General features: G+C 51.1%; 1 protein-coding gene across 1 annotated transcript in view; it reads right to left on the reverse strand.

The window, feature by feature from the left end:
- Nucleotides 1–1,487: 1,487 nt before the first annotated feature.
- The window catches only part of Lman2 (lectin, mannose binding 2), an 18,298-nt gene continuing 3,579 nt past the window's right edge, over nt 1,488–16,206 (reverse strand). The window contains exons 3-8 of the mRNA XM_021179994.2: nt 10,193–10,310; nt 8,948–9,027; nt 8,616–8,777; nt 8,392–8,506; nt 5,942–6,061; nt 1,488–4,652 (exon numbers count right to left, since the gene is read on the reverse strand). Coding sequence (XP_021035653.1) covers nt 4,492–4,652; nt 5,942–6,061; nt 8,392–8,506; nt 8,616–8,777; nt 8,948–9,027; nt 10,193–10,310 — 756 coding nt within the window. The 3' untranslated portion in view covers nt 1,488–4,491. The remainder of the gene's footprint in view (nt 4,653–5,941; nt 6,062–8,391; nt 8,507–8,615; nt 8,778–8,947; nt 9,028–10,192; nt 10,311–16,206) is intronic.

The raw sequence follows: 16,206 nt of genomic DNA on the forward strand, positions 1-16,206 counted from the left end.
CATCCCCGGCTGGGGTGGCCTGCGGCAGGCCAGGGCTCTAGCATCAGATGCTCTGAGAAGGTAGGTGTTTGCCTGCGTCCTCACTCCCACAGAGTTGAGGTGGCATCTAGTTTTACTGCCTATCCTGTCCCCAGTGCTCTGGCTGGCCTCGAACTCAGAAATCTGCCTGCCTCTGCCTCCCAGGTGCTGGGATTAAAGGCATGCGCCACCACTCTTAAACAAACAAGCAGAAAGCACTGACTTCCTTTTCTTAGGAGGCAGGGACCCAGCACCCCCAGGCACTCACAGCCTTCTCATTACAGGGCTCCAAAGAAAACCGGGGCATCACGCTTTTTAAATTGTCTGCTTCTGTTTGCAGACAGACACAAACTTGATTTGGGGGAACACGCTTCCAAATCGTCACCCCAAGTCTAGGCAGGGGGGATCTCTAGTGATGGACAAGTAAAGACAGGCACTTCTGTCAGCACGGTCCTCACTGACCACGGGTGCTCACTGCCAGTCACTCTGGACATGAGGCTTAAAGACTCAGGAGAACTTTTCCCTGTTCCCGCTGCACGATGAGCCTCACCTGGACAGATCTGTCCTGGTTACAAGGAGCTCTGGTCCAGCCACTCGTCGGTCTCCTGCCCAGTGTAAACCACCAGGGTCAGTTCTGCAGAGGAACAATACCTGCTGTGTAGACAGTGAATTGTCCTGTGCTGTTTGAGTCACTGAGAAGCTGGCTTTGAAGATGGGGTTTGGCTCTCCTGCTTCAGATCTAAGCATGTTTGTCCCAAAATGCCTTCCAAAGCCCCTTCCCCGATCCAGCCTGGTCCCTGACTCTTGACAGAACAGAAAACCAAACAGCCAAGGAGTAAAGGAAAATATTTATTTCACAGTGTGGCGTTCTCTATGGGCTGCATGCAGACTGCACTTTCTATAAGGTTTTTACCTGGAAACTTAATGCCTGTCACAACTTTACCACAGTAGCATGCACCAACCTCAGGATCCCAGACACCCCAGACACCACCCCTTCTCAGCAGGAATTAGCTAGAGTGGCCACTGCCCAGAGAGACAGGCTCACTATAATTTTATGGTTAAATGTCTTTTCTCCTTCTCTAGAAGCCATCCAGAAAGACCTCACGGTAAGCCTGTGAGGAGAAATGGCCAGGGAGACACTGGGGTAGGTATCTAAACTGGACCACTGGGGGAAGGGAAGACCCAGGAGCCCTATGCAATACCAAAGCCAGAGCCACCCATCCTAAAGGAATAAAGCTGTCTGGGCTTCCTCCACAGCCTCATCTTCTGATTCCCTTGTCCTTTCGGGTTTGTGTGTCCCAGACTGGATGACACTCATTACAAATGGATTCAACTCGGGTCATGAGGCTTACTTAGGAAGTGACTTTAAAGGAGCTGCTTGTGTGCACGTATCAGCTGGAGGCCAGGGTGGACAGGGGGAGAGGCTAGGCTGTTTCCAGATTAAGTAACAGAGCACACAACTCACACTAGTCTGAACAAATAGGGATTTATTTCTTTCACACACACACACAAAAATAAAACCCCAGCAGTTGACAATCTAAGGCTTGAGGCAGGGCTTCAGTGCTGACCTGGAGGCCTCCTATCTAACAGGTATGTGCTCTCTCCAGCCCTGTCACAGGCGCTTGCTTCTGTACCCCCAGGGTCCTACCACAGTCCAGGCAGGAAGAGGAGACCTTCCACACCTTATGTCCTCTGGTTCTCCTGAGCCACAGGTCCACATGACCTCCCTTGCTGGAAGCATCTGGGAGGAGAAGCATCCCAGCTGATGAGAAGAGAAAGGGACAGGGCAGAAAGGCTTGGCCACAACTGGGTGGAGACAGCAGGGGCGATGACATCAGCACTCCATAAGACCCACCTCAACAAAGTGCAAATTTTTAAAGGCCAAAGTTAGAAACCTTCAGGAAAATCATCTTTGGAAAAGATTAATACGTGCCATTTAAATGCAGATGGCACATCAAATGACGTCATTAGCAAATCAGGAAGCCAAGCATGTGGGAAGGAACCTCTGCAAACCAGGAGGCTGAAAATAACAATTCCCCAACATCAGTAACAGGGGTCTGAACTAAAGCGTCAGAGGATGCACGTGACCAGTGAGCAGAGACTGCCAGCCTGGCGCAGAAAACCACACAGCAGAATTGCTGTGGGAGTGGGGGTGGGAAGGGGAGAAAAATTCTCTTCAGAATGCAACGTAGCTCTGGCTAGCGAAACTGGAACAAGCTGCAGACCCAAACTTCTCATGATGTGTGAGAACACAATTCAAGAACATTGGAGGCTGCACCAGGTATAAGCACTGCCAGAGGCCATCTGACAGTCTGGTAAGGTGCCAAGAGCTCAGACACCAGTGTGCACAGCAGAAGGCATCTTGGGCGACATCTTGGGTTACATGTCCAGGACACAGCCTTGCTGCCTGAAGAGCTGAGGAATACATCCAAACACCATTTAAAAGTTTTTTAAAGCAAAACAAAGTTTTAAAATACACAATTTAAAGAACACTTTAACAACCATCATCTCTGTGGGGAGGGGACAAAGGAGGCCACGTGAGTTGACAGGTTTGCATTTCCAGCACTGCAGAGAAGATACAAGGAAGGGTACACATTTGTGCTTCAGTGTTGATGAAGGAAGGCCATTTTTAGGAACATAGAACAAAAAAACTAATTGTGGAATCATTCCTGTGTGCAGACAGACAACTCTGGGGATGAACTTAGAAACAGTTCTTCACAAGTACAGAGAGGCTGTGTGATGACGGATGGAGGGCCCTCCTGGAAGGTTAAACAGACTCACTAAGTGCATCTGAGGTTCATTGCAGACCCTGCCCTGGTCCTACCCTACAAGATTTACTAGGCCAAATATGGAGAAAGCAGGGTTTTGTTTTGTTTTGTTTTATGCCATGTGTGTGGAGACCAGAGGACAGCTTTGGGTGTGATCTTTGGGAATGCCATGTGCCTCCTTTGGCATGGAAGTCCCCAACTAGACTAGTGAGCCCCAGAGACCATCAGCCGCCAGTACTGTCATACAAGTGTTTTATTGAGTTATCTCCCAATGCTACAGCAGCTGCTAAGGTGGCTCTAATACACAAAGGTAAATCTTGATTATAATGTAGCTAATAACTCGGGACATCAGGGAGGCCAAGTTAGAACGGGAACTAAGCTGCTTCCTGACGACAGAAGCCTGATGCTTCAGGTCCCAGGCCTGCTGTCATGCAGCACATAACTGCTTGGACACACCCCACGTGGTGTCCCGGCAAATAGGCAATGCATGCTTAGAGAGCAATGTGTCAAAAAGAAAGAGGGGGTTCCTGAGGCTCCGTGACAGGCTCATAAGCCTGGGAGCAAGCTGCAGCTGGCAGCTGCTGTGACTACCTCTGGACACATGAACATGAACAGTTTCCGACAAGGACAGATGGCTCCTAGCAGCTCAGCGAACAGCTCTGCTGAGAGAAGGTGAAGACGGTGGTACTAACAAAACAGCCGCATTCACTCCATGGGCTTCCACCACTCACTTCCTGCATCAACAAAGCGAACTGAGGATGCCGCACTGCATGGATGGCAGCCTTTGCTTGTGAGGTAAGAGACCAAGCACTGACTGACTGTGTGGGGAGGGGATGGCAAGGAAGGAAGCAGACTTGGTGAGTCCCCAGAGCTGGACTGCAGAGGGTGGCAGAGACCAGAAGCTGGCTGTGGTATCGCCCACTTTCCACTCAGCCCTGGCTTTGTCCCCTCAAGCCGCCCAAAGGGAGTAGCACTGCCATCCAGCTGTCTTCCATTCCTGGCTCAGCAGCTCCTTCCAGATCACCTCAATCTCAAGATTTCTGTCACTGCCCCCTCTGTCCCCAGTGCCTGTGTGTACAGCACCCTATTCCCAAAACACTGCATACCAGGCAAAATGGGGTGAGTCCTGCTTGACCTGAGAGTCATGCTTCCCCAAATGGCAATGTGACAGCCACCATCTCCTGCTCTAGGTCTGTTGCAGGCCAGAGAAGGGACCGGGAATCACCAGATGTGAAAAAGCCCTTAGGACAGGCATGAGGCCGAGGCGGGCTCCTTTTAGTAAACTGTCACACCTTGGCCCTACTGAACAGTCCTCCAGCCTTGGCTGAGGTCTTCCTTTGTAAAAAGCTACAGGGAGGTCCAGAATCCCAAATCCCATTTGCTGCCGCAGGCCTCAGAACCCTGCCTGGAACCCTAAGTAGCCATCCCATACACAGGGCCTCACCTGGGCCCCAAATACAGACTCGCTTGCTCCTGAGAGCAAGCCTTGGGATGGAGCAAAACCCCCCAGCTGTGGGGATGCTAAACCCTGACCCCAGCCCTGCCCGCTGTCTCAGCTGGGCAAGAAGCAAAATGTATGAAAATATTTTAATTATTTCTTTGAAACAGTTAAGAAATAAGGTTCGTTGGTTTTTACAATCCCAGTAGAAAAAAGTTCACATAAGAGCCCTGGCCCAAGGTCAGGCCCTTCCCAGCCAGACCGGCCTCAGTAGAAACGTTTGTTCCGTTCCTGGCGCTTCTGAAACACCACGGCGCCCACCACAGCACAGACGACAACGCCTAGGAGTGCGCACAGCAGCAGCAGGAACACCCTCCATCCTGTCAGGGGCCCATTTCGGAAGTTTCCAGTGGGGTCATCCACATTGTCTATGGAAAAAGACAAAGATTACCATACAAAGCATGAAGGGGCTGCCTCACAGTAGCTCGGTAGAACTGGACAGACGGGCACTCCAGCTTACACCCAGCACAGCACACGCAAAGGGCAGGGGTCAGATGAAATCTACCCAGCTCCGAGCTAGTACTTCAGAGGCCGCACGATTCCCCTACAAGCAGCTTAGCCTTGTAGCTTCCACAGGTCCCCAAGGCCTGTCACTGCTCAGTCCCTTTGGAGACAGCAGCCACTCACTGAGTGAACAAATGAGCCATCTCGATTGGCCCCCGGGGATGCAGGTGGGGTGAAGCCATCAGCTTTCTGGGAGCAACAGCCAGAGTGACAAACGGTACTATGTGGCAGCATTAACTTAGCTCTAAAATCTGCGGCTGGAGGATAGCTCAGGAGTTCAGAGTCCATACTGATTTAAGTTCACTTCCCAACACACAGGTTAGGAGGCTCACAACTGCCCGTAACTGCGGCTTCAGGGCACCCAAGGCCTCCAGCCACTACAGGCACACACACAAGGCTGATTGCACAGAATTAAACAGAGTAACAGTAAAGTTTAAAAACTGTGAGATATCAAACACCAGGCCTGGTAGCTACGCCTGTAATTCCTACACCCAGGGTAGAGGCAAGAGACTCAAAAGGCCAACAATCACTGTCAGTTACACAGTGAGTTCAAGGCCAGCCCAGGCTACACAGATAAAATTACAAAGAACAGTGTGCTCTGGTTTTTCCTAGAGAGCTGGAAAGACAGATAGGGGCCTATACTTTCAGGGGATCCATGGTTAGCAGGCTGTGGCTCTGAGGGATGGAAAGAAATCCAGGTGCCTATTTCTTCTACCCAGAACGCTGGGCAAATGTGAGGCAGAACTGTGCCAGTGGAGGGAACCGAGGCTGGGTTACAGGCCAACTGCCACCTTCCTTTCTGGCAGAGCAAACCTGAGTCAGCTCCTAAGCATTCATAGAAGCTGGCGTGGCAGGGAGACTCGGCATGTTATGTCCATGTGGACCTGACTGACCACGCTTTAGCACAGGAAGAAGTGGACACGAGCCACTCACGCATGTGACAAGGTGTCAGCCTCAGCAGGATCCACACAGTAAGACATCAACTCATTCTTTACTCAAACACTCACCAAAGCCGACCTGGACCAAGCTCCGGGCCTCCAGCCACAGAGCCAGAGGCCAGCGCCCAGCTAAGGCAGGAGCAGCGGGGCTGCACACACGCGCACACGCACACGCACACGCACACACACACACACACACACACACACACACACACCTTTGGGGGACTTGAGGAAATTGACGCCAGGCTCGATCTTGGTCCAGTCAATGCTCTCCTCCTCAGGCGTCCGCTCCACCGTGAGCTGGAACAGCTTGATGGAGATGATGTCGTGGTTGTCTAGGGGCAGAGAGGGTCCCACCTCACGACATGGCCACTGCCCTCCCCAGGGAAAGTTGCTTCCTCAGCCTCACAAGGGCCAGCCCAGGGACAGCGGGTTTCTGCCCAGCAGTCTCCTCTCCTGGGCAGGCAGCATCCCGGGCTGGAGTGTAGCTCAATGCTAAGTTAGTATGTGTAAAAGCCAGGGTTCAAGCCTAGGTGTGGAGAAGTTGGCAGTCCCCGAGAGAGAGAAGACAGAACAGAGAGGAAAGCATTAACTATGATGTTGGAGATGATCTAGATCTTCAAGGCTTAGTTTCTTTGTAAAATCGAAGCAGTGTCCACATTGAGCCACCACAATGGCCAGGGCGCACGAATGCCATGCAGTGCGTGACACGCTGCTAAGCAGAGGATGTGAACTAAACCAGAAAGCAGATGAGGGCCACTGTGACCGTTCTAGGGCTGCTTCACAATCCCAATACATCCAAGAGAAGGAGCAGCGCTATGGTCTTGTCAGACCCCCACACAGGCTGCAGAGAAAAAGGAGCCATCAGCAACTATGCCTGAGTGAGACCTGGAAAGGACATGTTCACCACCACCACAGGCATGATAGATACTCCAAATATCTCAGAGGTGAGGCACTGAATCCAGCATGTGGCTCCCGGCCAGTCAACTCCACACGTAGACTCACACATCCATTAATGTGTGTGTGTGAAGCAAGGTTCTCTGGGGTGGGGAGACAGGAGCTGCAGTGAGGAGGAAGGAGCCATAAACAAGCAGCTGGTGGCCAGGGTGGGCAGGCCCCTGGTGTCTGACACTGAGCATACAGACCCGTGAAGAAGAGGGCCGAGCCTTGAGAGCCAACTTCCGAGTCAGACTCTGGTTGCCACCCAGGCTCTGCCGTTTTCTGCTTATCTTGGAGAAATTTCCCTTGATTTCAGTTATGTGAAAATCGAAAGAAGTCATCACCTAAGAAAATAGTGGCTGGTGTGGTGGTGTACGCCTCTGACCTCAGTACTTAGGAGGCAGAGGCAAGTGGACCTCCAAGACTGAGGCTAGCCTGATCTACACAGAGAATGTCAGCTGAAGTTACATAGAGACCCTGCCCTCCCTTCCCCCCAATAAAAACCCTGGTGCCCGCCTGTCTCTTCAAGTGGCCACTCCAAACAGCACTATGGAATAACTACCTGCCACAGACAGCCATCTGTTCTATCAAGACCCCCTGAAGACATATGGGAGCACTGTCAGATGAAATCCCAGGTAAGCCAGGGGACAGGAAAGTGCAAGAGCATGCTGGGCCCATTACTGACACGAGTCTGCTGACTAGTGAAGTGGGGGTATAGGAACTTTAAAGAGAAACCACAACAACAGACATTCTGGGACTACATGGCCTCTGGATAGAGGGGACAGTTCAGTCCCTAAGAGTTTATCCTGGGGATGAATAAGCCCTGCGAGCTCATGCACATCACAGCCTAGTTCTGGTCAGCTGGAGCTGGCTCCAGGGCTGTGGCCTTTCTAAACATCACTAGTAGACTGGGTCACAGCCACTTGTAATGTGGGGAGTGGAGGGACAGGACCACAACCAGGAAGCATAGGAAATGACATAGCGAAGACAAGCTATGTAGAAACCAAAGCTGGGGAAGAGATGGGGGAGACATCATGGACTGTAGAAGGGAACGGTTTTAAAGGAGGGAAGCAGGCAAGTTCACACTTAAGGAAGACACTAAAGACATGACCAGGTCCCACGCAGAAAGGACAGGGCAGCTGAGTCACCTTCAGCACAGGGAGAAGCCAAGGCAGGGTGGAGGCATGGGGAGGGGCCTGGCATAACAACTGGGATGGCGGCCATTACAGTTCTGAGCACAGAGATGACTTTCCAGGCACCAGGGACAGAATGTCAGGGTGCTTTGTATGGAAGGAGGGAGGGGCACCATGTGGGTGCCAGTGAGAGGTGGCAGTGTGAATGCAGCAGGGAGAAAGACAGACAGTGGGATTTTTCAAAGAATAAGCAGTGGCATGAGACAAGGTCCAGGGTGACACCAAGGTGTGTTATCCCAGGCAACTAGAAAGGTAGGGACACCCCTTCACCTTGATGGGCAGGGGCGATGTTCAGAGGGGTGGCTGAGGGGAGACTAAACACACCTGTGTCCCTATAGACCTGGTACTAGGAATCCATCAAGCTACAATACCTAGATCCAAAGTCTCCTCTCACCTAAAGATACAGGATAAAGAGGCCAGCTGACTGCTTGGGCCCGAGGGGGCACACCAATAGTTACAGCTGGTGGGAAATGAGGAAGGCCTGCAGAGAAGGGAGGCCGTTAACTGCTGAGAGCATCCTTTCACACACTCACCAGACAGGTCGCCGGTGCCAGCAGAGGCTCCAAAGTAGTAGCCGGTGGGCAGGCGCACCCCCGTGATGTCGATGCAGTTCTTCCACTCGTTCTTGTCTTCCAGGTCAGTCATCACCTGCAGTCAGCGGGCAGGTCAAGCTCACACCCAGGCCCCAGTCCACCACTTCCTGGAGCCTCTGTGGAGCCAGCACAGGCCCAGTGGTCTCCCCCTTATGCCTGCTCACCGTGAGGCGGCCCCGGGAATAGCGTACAGCTAGGAAGGTGTCATGGTCCCGGTTGCGGAAGTCAGCTGTGCAGCCTGCCAACTCACTCCATCGTCCATCCTTGCTATGATCGTATGACAGAGAGCCGTTGTTCACCATCACCGAGATGTACGGGAACACACGCTGGAACCGACACACGCTGGTTACTTCATGCCTGTCAGCCCGTGGGCACCACCACCCTGCCCCTGGAGGACACTTTAGGCTAACCACAGCCAAGTTCTAGTCCCCATTCTCAAGCCAGCAGCCCAGCCCTTGCTCGCCTGCCTGTCCTGCAGAGGATAGTGGGGTCCTACCTCAGTGGTTTCATCATTGGGATACGTGTCCAGGAAGATGGCCAAACCATGGAAGTTGTCTTTGCTTCCAAACACAGGCCCTGGAATTAGGAGATATTTCAGAATAGGATCAATAGAGATGAACTAGGCAGAAGAAAGAAAGTCCAACCATTGGCACACCACCCAGGAAGGAAGGACCCTTGAAGGACAAAGCAGGTGGGGAGGGACCCAGGCCTCTCAGGACAGAGAACTCAAGACTGAGGCTCAGTACTAGTGCCATGAGTTCAAGGACAGCTTCAGCTTCATGATACCAGGTCAGCCAGGGCCATAGCAAAGTCCCATTGAACAGCAATGAAGACTGAGGCCTTAACTATGACGGTAGCCACCAAGGCAAGTGTTAGGTACTGGCAGTGCCCAATCTTGGACACGTGTATGGAGCCACCTGAAGCTACAAGCAGCAAATTTTCTGCAAGGACCCCAGAGGCAGCGCCTTACACTTTGCTGGTTGCACAGTCTTTGTGTGATAGTCTTTGTGTTGCTCTTTTAAAATGGCAGAATGGGAGCTGGCGAGATGGCTCAACGGTTAAAAGCACTGACTGCTCTTCTAAAGGTCCTGAGTTCAAATCCCAGCAACCACATGGTGGCTCACAACCACCCATAATGAGATCTGACGCCCTCTTCTGGTGTGTCTGAAGTCAGCTACAATGTACTTATCTATAATAAGTAAATCTTTAAGAAAAAAAAAATGACAGAATGGACCCATGAACGGCCAGCAGGTAAAGGCCCTTGCCACCAGGCCTGATGACTGAGTTCCATCCCCAGAAAATACATGAAGGTAGAAGGACAGAACCGACTACACCAAGCTACCCTTTGCTCTCCACAGGTGCTATGATATGCATGGGCACGTGTGCACACACACAAATATTTCTAAAAATCTATAGGGAAATGGCCAGGTGTGGTGGTATAAGTCTCAGGCAGAAGGAATATTTTCCTGTTTTAGGTAGCCTGGGCTAATGAACCCAGCCTGGGATATATAGTCCAAGTCTCTAAAAACCTAAAAATAGTAAACAGGCTGACTGGTTAAAACAGTGTGGGAGTGAGTGAGTGAGTGGGTGGGGGGTAGACAGCCCCAAAGGCTCTCCCACCCCCTCCAGAGCAAGTCTCTGGTCAGCAGCAGTCTCCAGCAGAGGCACACAGTGACCATAGCAGGCACTTGCCAGGGCCACCCACCGCTGTGGTGGGCCAGCAGCCAGTGCCCCTCCTCACCTGGTACGAGGCGGTCTCGGGTGTACCACAAGGCAATGCCATCTCCGTGGAGGTTCTTCTTGCCTGTGCCGTGGACTTTGAAGTGGACGTGCATTTCCCAGTCCTTAAGGAAGCATGGCTGAAAAGGGAGCAAAGAGGCCCTCAGAATACCAAGGCTTTCAAGCAAGCTGGAGCAGGGCCTGGCCTGTTCAGTTCCACACCTTACTCCCCACCCCACCTAAACCAGGCAATCACTTCAAGGTTCAGGGGTCAGGCAATGGGACCTTAAGTGATACTGGCCCCAGATGCTGTCTCTAGTCTCTCTGAGGCTCTCAGCCTCTGCCAACCCAGGCCTTTTTCCTCAGCATATAACCTCCACCCAACTTTATCATCCTCAGCTGAGTGCCTGTCCTAGAACAGTAGAGAGGGTCACCAGCCCCTTTTAAGTTATGTATGTGAGTACACTGTAGCTGTCTTCAGACACACCAGAAGAGGGCATTAGATCTCATTACGGATGGTTGTGAGCCACCATGTGGATGCTGGGAATTGAACTCAGGACCTCTGGGAGAGCAGTCAGTGCTCTTAACGGCTAAGCCATCTCTCCAGCCCCTACCACCACTTTCTTTTCTTTTCTTTTTTTGTTTTTGAGACAGGGTTTCTCTGTTTAACTGGAATTCATGTTGTAGACCAGGCTGCCCCTCAACTCAGAGAATCACCTGCCTCTGCCTCCCAAATGCTGGGATTTAAGGCGTGCACCACTTTGCCTAGCCCATTTTTCCCCTCCACCTTTTCTTCCTTCCCTCCCCCCTCCCTCCCTCCCACCCTCCTTCTTTCCTTCCTCTTTAAGTGTGTGTGAGTGATGAAGACAGGGCCTTGTTATGTACCCATAGCTAGCCTCAGCCTCCTGAGTGCTGGGATTACAGGCCTGAGCTGCCGCACCCCACTCGGTCTGATGCAGCTATTTAACAATGCCAACGTCAAGAGCACCTGGACTTGGACCCACAGAGCCTGGGAGAATAAAGGATGAGATGGTAGCCATGCAAAACCCAGGGTGCTGGGAGAAAGACAAGCAGGCAGGGCAAGGGAGGAGAGCAGTGTAGACTGAGGGCTGAGGGTGACCCCTTCAGAATGACCTGTGGTACCCTGGACTTAAAAGCTGTAAGGAAAAGCAGACCCTTTCCTCCCCAGGCAGCTTTTGGTCATGGCGTTTATCACTGCAATAGTAACCCTGACTAAGACAGAAACCTAGCTGTCCCTCTCCCTCACCCCGAGCCTGTCTATCTATGAGGATGCTGTAAGCCCACTGCAGATGGGCTGGCTAGAAGGAGCAACCAACACAAACAACCTAACATCATCAGAAGCCCATCCTCACAGCCGGCAACCTGGGGGCCCGCATGGCTGACAGCAGCCATGGCAACATCTGAGGCACCACAGAAGGAGTGAAAAGGGCTGTGTGCCCGACACCCAGGAAAATATCCACTCCCCACAAAGCATTTCTGCACTTTCAAGCCCACCCTCGCCGGGCGTGGTGGCGCACGCCTTTAATCCCAGCACTCGGGAGGCAGAGGCAGGCGGATTTCTGAGTTCGAGGCCAGCCTGGTCTACAAAGTGAGCTCCAGGACAGCCAGAGCTATAAAGAGAAACCCTGTCTCGAAAAACCAAAAAAACAAACAAACAAAAAAAATCAAGCCCACCCTCCAACTCCTGATCCTCAAGGTTGAGATGCCAATTTTCCAGTGTCTCTCCCTTTTGTGTTCTTAGCCATGAACAACACTCTCCCCAGGTGTTCAATTAGAGATGGTCCTGTCACTGTCTGTACAGTTCCCAAAGGGAAACAGGACCTGGCTTGGGAACAGAAGACAAACAGGAACTTGACAGCACAATGAAACATTTCTCCTGTAACCAGGAGCATTTCAATGAAAAAATTAAAATATACTCTGTCCCACCACAGGCAGTGTGGCTGGTGCACTGACTGATTCATCAGCTTCGTGAACTGGCAGACACTGGGGACCCACCCTGGCCACAGAACAGGAATCAGCAAGTACCTGTGTGACAACTTCCCCAGTTCTGGAATTTCACTGGTCTGGGCACAGCCATGGACTGGGAAGAGGCAGCTAAGAGATGGTGACAGGTAGCCACAAAGACAGGACAAGGAGTCTGACCCAAGGTCTGCCGAGGGAGACAGAGGCCTTGTCTGAGTTGGGTCTAAAATCTAAAAGAAAGGATACTAGAGGGAGGGACTCAGCTTCATGGTGGGTCCTCTTCCAGGAATTAGGGTTAAGTGACTCTGCCAATCTCAGCAGGGATGACAAGTAACCAGACACCAAAGGGACAAGGTGGGACTGAAACCCATGAAAGCACAGGCTGCACAGACTGAGCTCCCAGTAACCACAGCCAAGGAGTCCAAGGACAATTATGAGTATTCAGCAGGTTAGTGGTATTCTTAAACTCACTAAGAAACAACATTCAGGACAATGTATGATAACATAAGGGAGAAACTTAGCAACAGATGAAGAGATAATAAATATATCCAAGGTTACTCAGACAAAGATCAAAAATGGTGCAGGGGGCAGAGAAAAGATTCAGAATTGACAGTAAGATCCCAGAGTAAAAGGTATAAACAATTCAATTCCAAATTGAGACACACGAGACCAGACCAAAGCAGCAGAGATCTGTTAAACCCCAACAGTTCTACAGCCAGAGGAGAATAACGACATGCTACATTCTGGATGCGAACGGAGCGTACGCCCCATCCTAAGAGTGGCATACTGAGAGCTGTGGTTGTAGCGCTTGCCTAGGTTCCATCCGGACACTATAAACCTGCTCAAAAAGGTGACCTCTCTGAGGACACCCAGGGGTGGGTACTGGTCACTCCTAGTCTCTCTGTGCTTTCTCCTTTTCACGTATTTCCAATGTGATTCTATTTGTTTTTTTAAAGGATGTACTTTATTGTCATGGCAGTGAGAGGCTTGGATTACACTGGCTGTTGTGTCCTGTCTAATGTTGCTGGGAAGCAAGCTCAGGCCTTCTGCAGGAGCAAAGCATGCCCTTAACCACTGAGCCATCTCTCCAGCCTGTTTTTGTTGGTCCTGAGACAACACAAAGTCTCAGAGAGTCCGAGCTGCTCTAGACCTCACTATCTATACCAAGGGCTGGCCTTGAACTCCTGATCTCCCTACCTATAACTCCCAAGTCCTATGCCAGCATACCCAACTTCATAATGTCCTGTGTCTTGAGGTGAAGGCGGTGGAAGCCCTCAGAGCCGGTACCCTGATATCTGGCCTTTCAGACTCCAAACTTTAACTCTTTGTGAAATTTACCCCTCCTTACTTCCTTCATTACAGAAGGATGCAACCAGAAATTAAACCAGTACCAGATCCCCTTCAAGGAGCTAACAGTCAGCAGCAGACAATTTCAGACAAGGAAAGCAAAACAAGGAGAAGCACAAACGGCAAGCAGCCCTCTCAGTGTCTCTCCATCTTCCTGGAGAAGGAAAGTGATCCGATCCACACGGAAAGTCAGAGGCTCAGGAAGAAAGACGAGTGAGCCATCAGTTCAGAACTCGCACCTATAGCTGGCTACACAGTACTGCACAGCTCGTGGCAGAAGAGATTCAAGTAAAGGTCGGCCACAGGATGAACTAAGAGATCTAAGGCCCAGCACTGTCCCGGGAGAAAGCAAAGGCACACATTATCCTTAGATTCTGGCAGAGTGTGTGTGTGTGTGTGTGTGTGTGTGTGTGTGTGTGTGTTTGCGCATGTGTGTGCTCGAGCGTGTGCTGTTTGGAGAGGGTTATTTTTGCAGTGTCGTATGTAGGTCCAAGCCAGGTTTTGGGCACCCCCAGCCTTGTCACTTTACAACAGGGTCTTGGGTCTTGGCATGTAGCTCAGGACAGGCTTGAGCAAGCAAACTTCCTGCTTCTGCCTCCTAAGCGCTCGACACCTATAGCACCTGCCTTCTGGGCACCTACTGCCCAGGATAACCGTAACAAACTGAAAAACAAGAGGCTGGAGGGATGGCTGAGCAGGTAAAGAGCAGTGGCTCTTCCAGAGGACCTGAGTTCAGTTCCCAGCACCCAACACCCGTCACTGCCCCTAACTCTAGTTCCAGGGGGATCTGACGGGGCACCTGTACACATTTGCACACACACAGAAGCACAAACATAAATAGCAACAACACACTAATGCACATAAAAAAAAAACTAGAAGGGAATTATCAAAAGAAATTTTTAAAGAGGGAAAATGAGCAAGAAATGTCCAGACCGGGGGGGGGGGGGAATGAGAACCAGTAAGAGAGAAGGCTGACCCTGATATGTCAGAGTGAGATGAAATCCAAATCTAGGCTCTGGATTCATTCATCCATTCATTCACTGCTGCTGTGCTGGGATGAACGCAGTGTCAAGACAGCCCGTTTCTTCCCTAAGGAGGAGCACAACACTTGCTGGAACTCCCTTTCTAGCCTCTAACCTTTATCTATCATTATTTGTGGAAAACACATGACTGTGTAGTAGAGAAAACTGGGAGTCAGTGTGCTCCTTCCTCTATGGACTCTGGGGATCCAAGGCAAGTTGCCAGGCCTGAGCAGCAGGTACTCCTACCTGACGAACCATCTCAACAGTTCTTTTTTTTTTTTTTAATGTATGTATGTATGTATGTATTTATTTTTTGTTTTTTCAAGACAGGGTTTCTCTATGTAGCCCTGGCTGTCCTGGAACTCACTCTGTAGACCTGGCTGGCCTTGAACTCAGAAATCTGCCTGCCTCTGCCTCCCAAATGCTGGGATTAAAGGCGTGCGCCACCACTGCCCGGCTGGCAGTTCTTATTTTTTAATCTTCAAAATAAGGGCTTGCTAAGTTGCTGATTGGCCTTAAACTTGCTATCCCCTGCCTCTCGGAAGTCAATCAGAAGAGGTCAGTACAGGGCTATCATCTGTAGTCTCAGCCACTCAGAAGGCTGGAACAGGAGAATCACTTGGCCAATCAGGACTTTACCTCACAAAATAACAGACAAAAGCCAGGTATGGCAGGCTACCCTGCTCTACTACAAGTCCTTCTGTGTATTAAGTTAAACACTTTCTGTCTCAGAGGCTGCACACAGGGATGTGTATCTCACAGCAGCTGTTCATAGTGTGTGGTGCTGAGGTGAGATGTGGCTCGGGGCACACAGTGCCTGCTGCACAGACACAAGCTCTCACACTTGGATCCCAGCACCCACGTACAAGCAGACACAGGGTGCCCAGAGCTGCAGGCACCGAGCTGGCAGATCCTGAGGTCTTGCTGGCTAGACAGTCTAGCTGAAATGGCAAGTTCCAGGTTCAATTAGAGACCCTGTCTCAAAAAATAAGGTGGTAGGCAGGGCACCGCAGCACATACCTTTAATTCCAGCTCTCCAGAGTCAGAGGAAGGCAGATCTGAGTTCCAGGCTAGCCTGGTCTACCTTGCTATTGTTCCAGGCCAGCCAGAGCTAGCTATATTTCTAAAATAAAATCAAAACACATAGTGTGGGCTAGGGAAATAGCCAGCTGAGTACAGTGCCTGCCTTGCAAACCATGAGGACTTGCTTGGCTGCAGACCCCACAGTAAAGAGAGCCTGTCCTGGCGCCACGCAGGTGTGCTCCCAGTGCTGGGAAGGAGACAGGGGCATGCCGGCACTCATCGGCCAAGAGCAGGCTCTAGGACAGTGAGACTCAAGAACCAAGGTCGCCGGTCCCTGAAGAACACCATCTGAGGCTGACCTCTGGCCTCCACATACATATACACACAGCTGCAGCACACACACACACACACACACACACACACACACCCACACCCTAATGTGCACTGACACACGGTGGTACAGCCTGTACTGTCGGCAAGTGAGAAACTGAGCAGGAAGATCAGGAATTCCAGATCATCCCGGGCTGTGTAGGAAATGTGAGGCCAACCAGAGCCATGAGACCATCTCAAAACAAAACAGAGCCTGGTGTTCAGTTTGAGTTTATTCATATTTTTTATTTGCTATTTGTTTGGTTCATTTTTTCCTCCTTCCTCCCCCCCC

Source organism: Mus caroli, chromosome 13 (assembly GCF_900094665.2).
Source record: "Mus caroli chromosome 13, CAROLI_EIJ_v1.1, whole genome shotgun sequence".
Taxonomy (NCBI): Eukaryota; Metazoa; Chordata; class Mammalia; order Rodentia; family Muridae; genus Mus; species Mus caroli.